The 13,634-nt window shown below is 38.8% G+C and overlaps 1 protein-coding gene across 1 annotated transcript; it reads left to right on the top strand.

Moving 5' to 3' along the window:
* Positions 1-1,110: 1,110 nt before the first annotated feature.
* Positions 1,111-9,696, top strand: LOC139465254 (phosphatidylcholine transfer protein-like). The gene is made up of 6 exons (XM_071246932.1): positions 1,111-1,360; positions 3,205-3,322; positions 4,741-4,820; positions 6,412-6,583; positions 7,040-7,107; positions 8,110-9,696. The coding sequence occupies exons 1-6, from the start codon at positions 1,241-1,243 to the stop codon at positions 8,188-8,190; spliced, it is 639 nt and encodes a 212-aa protein (XP_071103033.1). The 5' UTR covers positions 1,111-1,240; the 3' UTR covers positions 8,191-9,696.
* Positions 9,697-13,634: the final 3,938 nt, after the last annotated feature.

Consider the following 13,634-nt stretch of genomic DNA (forward strand, 5'->3'; position numbering starts at 1 on the left):
TCACGATATATTTATTCAGTTGAATTATTTTTGTTTACTTTCACAATCTGATAAATAGACCTTTGGGCCGTTTGTTCTCATCAGTCATATCTGGTTTATCGTCACTTCCAATACTGACCCTGTATCAGTGAATGTCTTGATAACTCCGTGAGAGGTAGAACGCTTGGTGATACGGACAGGATTTGCTATCATGCACTCACCACTCTTGGAGCGCGTGATGTCGAGGGTAGGACACAATAGATGTTGGACAAAGATACGGATTATCGACCTCATTGTCGGAGTGGTTATCAGGCTGTGATAAAGGACAAAAAACAAAAACATTCTATCAATGGTGTGAGTGACTGTGAATGAGCACTGTTTTACGCCGCGTTTAGCAATATCCGAGCAATATCATGAGGGGCGACACCAGAAATGGGCTTCAACTCGTACCCATGTTGGGGACCGATCCCGGGCTAACGCTTTAACCCCCGCCGCCACTTACAATGGAAGAAGAAAAAACATTGAGCGTCTACGTGTAAAGACTACACTTGTACAAGTTTATACATAATGCATGTATGTGTACTGCAAATATTTCTTTAATAGTCCAGAATGTTTTAGATCAGCCTAGCACAATCTCTCATTGTCAATTTTCTTTGATTTTACCATTTTTGGATGAATCTAAATATTTTTATAAACATAGGCTGAAAAAATAACAAATTTCGGGGTTTTTTTCTGGGGGCCTTTGAATTAAAAAAACCCCTTGCACTTTTTTGCCAATGTTTCTAAATATTAATTGCGGTATTTGTGCTGACGGGTTTGACCTCTTTGGTCATGTGGACAAGGCGTCCGACCTCTGATCAGAAAGTCCGTGGTTCGAATCCCATCACGGGACTCCGAAATTTTATGGCCGCTACATGTATTTCATACTATCCGATTTACACCGATAACGATAATAGTTGAGACCCGGGCGAACAAACGTGGAAAGTTGTTGTTACCAAACTGCTGACAAGGATTCGAACACGAAGCTGTTAAGGTGCACGCTAAAAAGTACATTCAATTTCTCTTCGTTCCAATGTGCCGGTAAATATTAGAGTAGTCTCCCCTACTCCCCGGAAGTAAACAAGACCAGTGACGATAACAAATCAATACACCTTATTCAACAAGCCTGTCAGAGCATGTGTTGACGAAGGAAGTGAACCAGCCACTTAAAAACATCACAACATTTGACCCGAGGCCAGTTGAAACAACATCTAGTTCAACAATGATGTTCTCGGATGAACAGTACAACCAAGCTTGCAAAGAACTTCTATCGCCCCAGTTGGACGGTTGGGAATATTTCGTGGAGTCAAACGATGTCACGATCTACAGGCTTTATAACGAGGTAAGTTTAATCGAATAACGGGTCACTTATATTGGCATTGGTAGTTTAAGTTTATAACTCAGATGGAATTGTTTAGTTTGACAGGTCAGAAAAGTAGGAAAATATTTTTTTGTGACAAAATTGAAAATATGTAACCATAGCAGTGTCAGGTAACTATGGAGTTTTGGAAAATAATATTTCGACACCAGCAATGGTTTTTCAGATGCAAGTTCTCATTCTCAGCCTTGTCCAATTTATCTGTGAAATCGAATTTGAAAAATGAATTCCATAACAAACATTAACTACAGAACAATTACCTAAATTCGGGGATCGTGGTAATTATCGTGATATCTCGTAAATTAAGTCTCGTATGTCGTCACACAGCGGTACTTTGGATGTACACACACTGCCACGCCTTGCTGACAAAGTGTTCCGAATCGCTGCATTACACATAAGTACAGAAAAACCAAATGTCCAACACTGAGATAAATAGCCCTAGATCACTAATACCAAATTTCATATTTCCAAAATATCCAATAAAATATATACTGTAAGCACCATCCTTCTCACATCTCGTCGTCTGCTTGTGTAGATGTCAATAAACATAAGTCACGTGCATTGAGGTGCTGCCGTCTGTTAAAATTAAAAAACTATGGCAACATTTTCAGGCCATCTCGTATAGCTTTTTTTCGTTTTCATAGAGTTTGGGTGAACTTTCCTTATATCCACAAATCAAGGTTACTTGAGGGTACTCCATTCTGTGTAAATTAATTAGCTTCAAAATTAAATTGTAACTATGTATTCTCTGGTCTGCTTTTAGTTTTACTGTCTGACATGCTGACATTCACTGCTCGCTAAAACATAACTATGATTCACAGCTTCATTCACGATGTTCTGCTAAAGTCTGATGGTAATTTTGCACAGGCCTTAACAAGCTCCGACTGATTGCAAATTACATCATATGCGTGTTGGTAGGGCTGGGACGAGTCCAGATTAACTACCCAGGTACCCAAACACCTATTACCCCCACCCTACCCGGGGACCCGCTGTAATCTCAAGAGTTGGTAACAAAATGTCTGATAGTGAATTGTTTTACCGCAGGCCTGGCAAAAACTCTTTACATACATGTATCAAACAATCAGATCATGTGTGCACTGAAGTTGACTAAAGCTTTATCGTTACTCAAATGTATACAAGTAAAAAGGAACGTGTGCATCATCAGAAAGAAATGAGATCATTAGCGACTTGAAGTGTAACCACTGAGCTATAGTGAGTATTTGGCAATAAACAATATATCACGTGACTTACCACGGGTGTTGGTAGAACTGTGGGTACCCGGGTCCTACTCCGGACCCACCTGACTCAAGTACCCAAGTTATCCGTCCCAGCCCTTCATAGTGGATTTTTTATGCCCACTCTTAACCAATTCACCTTTGAATACTGACAAACCTTTCATTTTGTAATGTAAAGGAGTCTAAAAACATGAAAAGTTATAGTTTATTGTCTCAACTGCTTTCTAAAATTAGTGGCATTAATAACCTGTATTAAAGATACATGTAGTATGGTTTCTTTATATTATGAGTATATGTATTCACATACAGCAGTCTATGATTTTATCCACAAGTTTGAAGCCTCTGTCTTGTAAAATTTCTTGTGATCTAGTATAGTATACTGGTCCATATATGACTAAAATCTACTGAAAATAATGTCAAAATACAAGATTGGGCTAGTAGACCCAAAAGCATTTGGTACAGACTGCTTATAGGAACATAATATCAATTTTCATGGTGTAATGGTTATTGTGCCGTTGTGTGATCAGACTGCCATATATTAGACCACTGCATTCATGTTTTTCGTGTACGCAGACCTCAGGGTTGTACGAGTACAAGATCTATGGCTACATGAAGGATGTGCAACCGGACATCAGTGCCAGAGTCTACATGGATACAGAATACAGGAAACAGTGGGACAGTTATGTAAAAGGTATTTGTTTCTTTGTAGCTTATACAGCGTTGTGTTAAGACGAAGCACTCAATTATCTGGTACGGAATCGTATGGCATGGCAAAAAATGCCACATTCATTTAAATAATATAGGTACTTAGGTGTGCACCTGTATTATAATGTAAAATAATCAGTGAATCACTGAAAATCAATTCCTAATTGAATGATATTACTGTAAAGAGAACATACATAAGAACCTTAATAAGAATTGGGGTGGTCGGGTAGCCTAGTGGTTAAAGCGTTAGCTCGTCACGCCAAAGACCCGGGTTCGATTCCCGATATGGGTACAATGTGTGAAGCCCATTTCTGGTGTCCCCCACCGTGATATTGCTGGAATATTGCTAAATGCAGCATAAAACCACACTCACCCACACTCACTTCACTTAATAAGAATTGCCCTGCCCTGCTCATGGTAAACATCTTCGACCTGTATCACTCTGGGCTTTCCTTCCACACCAGGGGTGGTGGGGTAGCCTAGTGGTTATAGCTTTCGCTCGTCACGCCGAAGACCCGGGTTCGATTCCCCACACGGGTTCAATGTGTGAAGCCCATTTCTGGTGTCCCCCACCGTGATATTGCTGGAATATTGCTTAACGCAGCATAAAACCACGCTCGCCCACTCCTCCTGCGCCAAACTGACTTGCCATGATGTAGGGTAACTGGAATATTGTTGAAAGTAGTGTTAGACATGATATATAGATTGCGAGTCATTTTGTGGCCTTTGATTGGCTAACCAACCACTATTTTTGGCGTTCCATCAACCTAAACAAATTAGGTCACACCATGTAACAGAGACCACTGTTTCCTGATTAGCTCATAATAGAATGGACGGGTCGTGTGTTACATTATCACGATTATTGTGGTGAATAATGTCACAGATTTTTTATTGTTGTCAACAGTTATTTATGTGTTGATGAATAAATAAGCTGATTTCTGACATGTTTCTTGATAAGAATTGACTTCAATCTATTTTTGCGGTTATGGATATATAAATATAAACACCGATGTGTGTATTTAGACTGTGTGCTCACCAGTTTTTTTGTTTATAGAGCACCTCCATAAACACATGCAAATATTGAAGTAATTTCTTAATCAACCCCAGCTCACTCACTGTTGTATTTGGACCCGTGAAGATCCGGGGAAGAATAGGTCTTTAGCAACCCATGCTTGTCGTAAAAGGCGACTATGCTTGTTGTAAGAGTCGACTAACGGGATCGGGTGGTCAGGCTCGCTGACTTGTTTGATGCATGTCATTGTATCCCAGTTGTGTGGATCGATGCTGATGATGTCAATGACTGGATTGCCTGGTCCAGACTCGATTATTTACTGGAATATCGTTGAGTGCAGCATTAAACAACAAAGAAATAAACAAATAAACAAACAATGTTGTATTTGACAGAGTTAAAGATTGAGAAGACCCTTGACCAAGATGTGATCTACTGGAACATCAACTACCCGTTCTTCATGTCAAACCGAGATGTATCCTTGTAGCAGCTTCATTGGCATCGGACTCAGAAACAAGGGAAGGGCACCAGATAATTCTTGGAGTCATTGAGTATTTACTCACAATTTATAATTCATGGGGTATTCATATTTTCACAACCTTTGGTACAGTCTTTTGGATATTTTTAGACTAATGGTAGCCATTTTTTTATAATTATTCTGCTTAAATGTTGTTTCAGGTGACTTCTAATTTGTGTCCTCTTGTGTGCTGTGCCAAGTGTGTAGCATGTCGCATAAACTCACAATAGCAATATGTGTGTGTGTGTGTGTGTGTTTACGAGGGGCGTTCAATAAATTTTGCAACTTCAATTTAAGACCAAGTCGCAGAATATCTTTAGCACTTTTATTTTTCACTATAATCTCCTTTTACCTCAATACAGTTATTCCATTTGTCCTTCAAGCTTTTAATACCACTTTTATAGAAATCTGCAGATTGGCCCTCTAACCACGTCTTTGTGGCAGCCTTGTCCTCGTCATCCTGGAAGCGTCTTCCACGTAGGGCAGATTTCATTTGCTGGAATAGGAAATCGTCACTGGGGACTAAGTCTGGGCTGTAGAGTGGGTGATTTAACTGCGACTTGGTCTTATATTGAAGTTGCAAAAGTTATTGAACACCCCTCGTGTGTGTGCGTGCGTACGTGTGTGTGTGTGTTGTCAACTGCTCTTAGGGCTTTTGTGGTGTGATGTAGCCTGTGTGTGTAGACTTGGGGTACATGGGCTCACACACAGGGTACATCATACCATATGCTGCGAGGGATTGGTTGACAACAAATTTATCTCTCTGACTTTCATTCACACAGACCTGGAATATATATCCAAAAGTTTAACCGAGTAGAACGGGCTAGATGGAAATATTTGCCTGTTTCTTATCCAATCACAAGCTAGTATTTTAATGTAATGTGAGATAAGGAGAGATCTAGTGCCTTGTTTATGCATTATTCACAACGGTAGACTAGAGTTCAGGTATGTGTTGTGCCTGCATTTGGTCAGTAAATGAAGGTCTGTAATAAATACATGTTGCAAAGGATACTTACTTGTAAAGGGAAATTATTGTTGTTTTGCTATTGGATTTCAAAAGATTTTCATGAATATTTGTATGCTGTCAACTCATAATTAATTGGTTAAATGCATTGATAGAAACTAACATTTTATATATTTCACTAGACCTTACAATGAGAACATATAGCAAAACCCTTTTTAAAGGACAAATTTTTACTGGTCCTTATGGTGCCTTGGTGTGTGTAATTGTGTTCCTCAGTGCTTTCTGGATATGCTTTTCTTTCTCTTCAAATCTAAGATTCATCATGATCATGGTGCTTGGGTCTTTCAGGGCGATACCTGTGCTCGTGGATTTCACTAAATTTGAAAATGTGTTAGGCCCGCATCAGTGGGCCTACTGTTTAATGAGACATTAAGCATCTTAGACAATGTTAAACTCAACTAACTTACTGATTTTGAAGTTGTAAATACTGACCTGTGAAGATCTGGGTTAGAATATGAAAAACATTAATCACACCAGTGCCACTGGAGTTTTTGCATTGTTATTTTCTCCTTAACCGCCATGTAGTATGTGTTTTCACGAGAACTACGTGAGATTGATTATGAAAACAACAAAATGTGGGTGGTCCTGGCAAAGAGCGTAACTTCGGCATCATTTCCCGAGCAGTCCGGTGTCATCCGTGTCTCCGACTACTTCCAGAGTGCTGCCCTTATGACTGATGGACAGGTCGGAACTAAAGGTGTGGAACGGAAACATTTGTGATGTGGATATTGTCATGGAAGGAAATCTCACTGATGAATGTATATGAGAGAGCACCCTTTTCTATCCTCTGTATTGTCCTGGCTGGACCACTCAATCCTACCCTGGACCACCACCATGCCTTACCCTACCCAGGACAACCCACAACTAAGCCCATCCACAACCTACCCCTACTTTGGATCATCCCATTTTAGCCCGCCCCTACCCCAGCCCACCCCTACCCTGGACCATCCCATTTTAGCCCGCCCCTACCCAAGCCCACCCCTACCCTGGACCATCCCATTTTAGCCCGCCCTAACCCCAGCCCATCCCTACTCTGGGTCATCCCATTTTAGCCCGCCCTAACCCCAGCCCACCCCCAGATTATTGAAGATGCAGAAGATGATGTGTGCCATTTTGACCGATTGTGTTGCATCTTTATCTTGACTACTTTCAGCCTTCATGCACTACTATGACAACCCTGGCGGCATGATCCCCACCTTCCTCATCAACTGGGCAGCCAAGGTAAATATGCGCCATCTTCCTTCATCTCATGATACACATTGGTTACATTGTGATGCGATGTTCAGTAAATTATTGGTGAGATACACTGTTCAAAGCAGGCCATCACGCCAAGGCCTGTGTTCGTTCTCCACATGGTTACAATGTGTGAAGCCCATTTCTGTCATCCCTCGCCGTGACATTGCTGGAATGATAAAAATAATAAGTGCATCTATAATGCGCCAGATTCCATTGACCATGTGGTTGCCCATGGCGGTACACTATTATTACCCCAATCAATGGGTCAGTGTGTACTTGATATTTATTCTCATCTCCCTTGGGAGTATACAACCCAAGCTGCCCGTGAGGCGCTAGGTTATCAGCCACATTACCATCTCATCCTACCGGGTACCACTCACTGCTGGGCGATGTCGTAAGAGGCGACTAACATGATCGGGTGGTCAGGCTCGCTGACTTGGTTGATGCATGTCATTGATCCCAATTGCGTGGATCGATGCTCATGATATTAATCACTGGATTGTCTTGTCCAGACTCGATTATTTACAGACCATCGTCATATAGCTGGAATATTGCTCAAGGCAGCATTAAACAACCAACCAACCATTGCTGCGTGAACAGAGGCACATTTCGAAACAAAGTCACTTGCCAAAGAAGACACCACGTGCTAGAAGCAGCGTAAAACCACACTCACTCACTCACCCACTCCAACTCACTTGCTTCATTCATCCTTCCCCACAAACACACCTAATGCACAGCCTTAGCAAAATCTGAACAATGTTTTCTAAGGGGAGGGTTCAAATAGAGAGTTTGCATCCTCTCGGGGCCCCACTGAGTTTGACAAAAGCCACACGTTTCATTTAAATGGTTCAAGAAGTGAAACACTGATATTTTGACAGCAGAGATTTTTCAAAATAACCCTACATTCTTTTCAACATGAATATGAACCGAATGCACAACGTCTGTGTTTAAACTTGTTACTGAATGTGAATCAACCTTTCTTTTTAGACTGGTGTGCCCCAATTTCTGACGACGATGCAGAAAGCTTGTCGTGGGTATGAGGCATTTCAACAGAAGAATTCCAGTTGACAGCTTCACCCTTCATCCACATTAGTAATTATCTAGTTCCACCAACTGATCAGTACTTTTTAAAATATATATATATATATAAGGCCTTTCCAGTTTATTTTCTATTTTTGCAGAATATTGGGAATTAAGGGGCTAAATAAAAAAATGTAAATGTATTCATTGCTAAAATGTTGTTAATTTCATAAAAATACTTTTGAAATGACAGTTTAAGCAAAGATACAAGCAATAAGATGTTTATGTTACTGGTATTTTTTCCCAATCACACTTGACATTGAATCTATTTATTTTTACATTCTAAAGTTAGTAAAGACTCATCCATATTTTCATTCACACAACATTATATTATTAATGTTATTAGTTTGGCAATGTTCAGTGTTGACTTACTGGTAAAATAAGAAAACAAATTGGTTTGTTGTAACAATTATATAAAAGATAAGATAAAGGTATGTCATTTAAGAAAATGTAGAATATTTATATGTGATACTTTTGTTAGGCCTTTGATCAGGTCACAGATATAGCACTAGTGATGCACTGAAACAAATATACATTAAGGCTGTTGAATTGAAAATAACTTTCCCAGCCATTGAGTTTTCAATGGAAATGTGAGCAAAATTGTTGCTTTTGTTTTATGCAAAACTTTGTAATCCACATGTTAAATTTTCAAGGTCACAGATAAAATTGTTTGTTTTTAACCATAAACCACCTTTAACATGTTAGACAATGTTAGATTGTTTAAAAAAAATAAATTTAATCATTATCAGTATTTTTCAGCACTGAAATCAATAAACATTATCAACCTACCATATCTGTATTTCAAATACCTAAACATTCTTCCCAGGTGCTTGAATTAATATTTTATTTATACGCAAAATTAATATTTTCATTTAAGTTGTACATTATATCAGAACATAGCCATTTGACATCATGTCATTGGTATACATTGCTATCAGTTTGATACACAAGTATTTTGTAGAGGTTTAGCATTGAAGTAGGAAAAGCATTATGGAGCCTTCAGAAGAATATCTTAATGACATGTAATATTTATCATCCAAAACTGGCTCCCACAGAAGATATGGCTGGGGTGAGATCAAGCGATATCTACACTGTAGACCATTGTGACGTCACTGGTTACCATGACGTCACAATCAAATGAAATCACTAATGGCTCTGCTACTGAAGCTGTTAGCAGTACTTTTTACACTTAAGACACTGCTTATTACTGTCTACAAACTAAAAAAGTTGGAAGAATGATGTTGGATGATAAATAAAATCTCACCCTCGTGTTTTTTATGTCAAATATATCAACACTCGGTGATAAAAGTGTAAAAAATCCTTGGCAAGCCTAGGAGTTTTCCCACTTTTATCAACTCATGTTGATATATTTGATATCTAAATACACTCGGGTGAGATTCTCTATATCTCACACATAGTGATGTTTTACTAACTCAAGGAAGTGACTGTCATGAGTGTTATTGTGATCTTATTCTTTGTTCTTGTGATATATATATATATATATATATATATATATATAGAGGATTCATCACGAGTGTTTTTAATATGGGAAATATCAACCGAGTCTTAGTTAATCGGTATTTGCCGAGCCTTTGGCGAGGCAAATACCGATTAATGGGACGAGGTTGATATTTCCCATATTAAAAAACACGAGTGATGAATTCTATTTATCATTTTCACATTTTTGCTTCCCAATTAAGGAATAATTGCATTAAACATTAACATCAGCAACTTGTCGAAATCTTACGTATAGATCGTGCGTAGTTATACATGTTTTCAAAAGCCGTGTAAACCAAAATTAACAACCCCTTAACTCCTTTATGGCATATTCCTTCGCTGAGAAACAAAATACTTGAAAAGACTTTTGCAGAATAATTGAAATTATGTCTCCAACATCAAAGGTATCCATGTTGTTTTTAAACACCTACTCACGTGCACCGGCGAAAAAAGTCCCACTTCCGGCTATCTAATTTGCATACTTATGTCATTGGGGTATGACATATATGTTTTTATGTCATAAGCTTATGTCATGGATAAATGCTTTAGTTAAATGATAAATATATATATATATATAATGTTGAATGTTTTTTGTGTGTTTGATAAACCTTATAAAGGTTGGTGAATTCTGTATCAGGAATGTTAGGATTTCATTAGAATTTGAGAATATTTATATTTTGAATAGAATATTTTGTTATATTTAGTTTTCATATTGAAAAACAGTAGACGAGAATGTGATAAAGTATATTTCCTACTGTGTGTATGTTACATCACTGCCAACTCTAGGAATGGGTTTCCATTTTCTATAAAGGTCTATATTAAAGTATGGGAGTTATGATAGTTTTAGTGCAACGATCACATTGTGGAATGAATTGCGGGGTCTTGCGAAATATTGAATAAATTCATAAGCTGATGAAAGAAATTTGAAGCTTACATTTCCCCATTAGCACTAATTGTACTTTGAAAATGAAAATGTTTGGATCATGTCATTGAAGAGGTGTTTGATAAGCGTCCAAATACAGTATGTGGTTTGCGATGAGAAATTTGCCATCAACGACTGACATTTTGTAGTCCAAGAGTAAAATCTAAATAGATTCCAGAACAATGTTTAATTTAAGAGAACTGAGGCAATTTAGACTTGACAATTCATTCTAAACTTTAGTTGGACTCAATTCTATATTCTCTTGCGTCAGGGAGACTATTGCCATCCAACTACAGTTGATTTGTGTGTATATTGTTAATATGAGTGAACTTGAAGTGGTTTGGAATTTACCATGTTTACAGTGAGTTGAGTTGATTGCTGATGAATATTCATGTTAATGATACTCTGATGATATGAATATGCAAGGCATCTTTTACAGTGTTTCTGAGTTTAAGATGTGCATTCTGGTAACACGCAGGTAGCGATGCTTGTTTCCCTGGCTTTTTCATGAAAAACACAACCTTAGAGGCAGCTGGAGGACTTACTGTAACATGAGACCAACATCCTTCACAATGAACATCCTTGTTATAAGGGGGCGGTCGGGTAGCCTAGTGGTTAAAGCTTTCGCTCGTCACGCCGAAGACCCAGGTTCGATTCCCGATATGGGTACAATGTGTGAAGCCCATTTCTGGTGTCCCCTGCCGTCATATTGCTGGAATATTGCTTAAAGCGGCGTAAAACCATATTTGCTCACTCACTCACTGTGTTACAAGTACCCAGGGATTCATTTAGACTTGCTCAGAGGCTGATATATTCGGCCCCCAGTCTGCAGCAAATGTCAGTATATATTCCCAATTTGGAACTAAAACTTTCCAATTCATGTTAAGGTGTATTAACATATAAAAGTAATAACTAGTTGTATAGACGTAACCTGTATCACTTATAACAAGACCAATAAAAAGGAACAGGTTTTAATGCTTTGTTTGTCAGTGACCACCTCATTCTATCATATAACGACACTTAATATGTGGAAGGAAATTGGCAATTTGATGGTTATTGAACGATATCAGATCATCGATATACCTGAATCTTCTTGGCCCAATCAGCATGTTTTGAATTTGCCAATACAAGAAAAATGTCAAGATGTCTTCAGTAGGATATATAGACCTACCGGGATGTCTATAGTAGCATATTTAGACCTACCACGATGTCTACAGTAGGATATATAGACCTACCAGGATGTCTACAGTAGGATATATAGACCTACTGGGATATCTACAGTAGGATATATAGACCTACCAGGATATCTACAGTAGGATATATAGACCTACTGGGATATCTACAGTAGGATATATAGACCTACCAGGATATCTACAGTAGGATATATAGACCTACTGGGATGTCTGTAGTAGCATATTTAGACCTACCAGGATGTCTACAGTAGGATATATAGACCTACCAGGATGTCTACAATAGGATATATAGACCTACCAGGATGTCTAAAGTAGGATATATAAACCTACCAAGATGTCTACAGTAGGATATATAGACCTACAGGGATGTCTACAGTAGGATATATAGACCTACCAGGATGTCTACAGTAGGATATATAGACCTACCAGGATGTCTACAGTAGGATATATAGACCTACCAGGATGTCTAAAGTAGGATATATAGACCTACCAAGATGTCTACAGTAGGATCTATAGACCTACTGGGATGTCTACAGTAGCATATTTAGACCTACCAGGCTGTCTACAGTAGGATATATAGATCTACCAGGATGTCTACAGTAGGATATATAGACCTACCACGATGTCTACAGTAGGATATATAGACCTACCAGTATGTCTACAGTAGGATATATAGACCTACCAGGATGTCTACAGTAGGATATATAGACCTACCAGGATGTCTACAGTAGGATATATAGCCCTACCAGGATGTCTACAGTAAGATATATAGACCTACCAAGATGTCTACAGTAGGATATATAGACCTACCAGTATGTCTACAGTAGGATATATAGACCTACCAGGATGTCTACAGTAGGATATATAGACCTACCAGGATGTCTACAGTAAGATATATAGACCTACCAGTATGTCTACAGTAGGATATATAGACCTACCAGTATGTCTACAGTAGGATATATAGACCTACCAGGATGTCTACAGTAGGATATATAGACCTACCAGGATGTCTACAGTAGGATATATAGACCTACCAGGATGTCTGCAGTGGGATATATAAACCTACCAGGATGTCTACAGTAGAATATATAGACCTAAGATGATGCTGCAGTAGGATATATAGACCTACCAGGATGTCTACAGTAGGATATATAGACCTACCAGGATGTCTGCAGTGGGATATATAGACCTACCAGGATGTCTACAGTAGGATATATAGACCTACCAGGATGTCTACAGTAGGTTTGTCAGTACCATATCCGTATCCATGGGTTTCACCAAAGTGGTAAACGTCTGAGACCTGCATCACTCCAGGCTTTCCACCCACATTAAGCGGACACGCCGTGACATAACTGGAATACTGTTCAAAGCGATGTTAAACCCAACTCGCTCACTCAAGTTGCTGGTGATGTATATATCTGAACTGATACACTGATCAAAGGGGGGCGGTCGGGTAGCCTAGTGGTTAAAGCGTTAGCTCGTCATGCCGAAGACCGGGGTTCGATTCCCGAAATGGGTACAATGTGTGAAGCCCATTTCTGGTGTCCCCCGCTGTAATATTGCTGGAGTATTGCTAAAAGCGGCGTAAAACCATACTCACTCACTCACTCACTGATCAAAGCTGTGTTAAACCCTAGTCACTCACTCACTCTCAAACCTATATTTGATTGGTAATTAATCTCTTACGAATCCTGGACCTCACTTCTGAAGTTTATGTATTCTCATTATAAGGTTTTATTTACAATGATGATACTCATGAATGTTTATTGTCTGACTGTTGTTCTTTCTGTCTGTTAACCCTGTTTGTGGAATAAATGGAA

Source organism: Haliotis cracherodii, unplaced genomic scaffold (assembly GCF_022045235.1).
Source record: "Haliotis cracherodii isolate W230 unplaced genomic scaffold, xgHalCrac1.p SCAF_18, whole genome shotgun sequence".
Classification (NCBI taxonomy): domain Eukaryota; kingdom Metazoa; phylum Mollusca; class Gastropoda; order Lepetellida; family Haliotidae; genus Haliotis; species Haliotis cracherodii.

Excerpts from the sequence above, each read along its gene's own strand:
- LOC139465254 (XM_071246932.1), top strand. The coding sequence starts at position 1,241 with ATGATGTTCTCGGATGAACAGTACAACCAAGCTTGCAAAGAACTTCTA. Across the intron at positions 3,323-4,740 it reads GTGGGACAGTTATGTAAAAG|AGTTAAAGATTGAGAAGACC; the intron begins GTATTTGTTTCT and ends TGTATTTGACAG. Across the intron at positions 4,821-6,411 it reads TCTTCATGTCAAACCGAGAT|TATGTGTTTTCACGAGAACT; the intron begins GTATCCTTGTAG and ends ACCGCCATGTAG.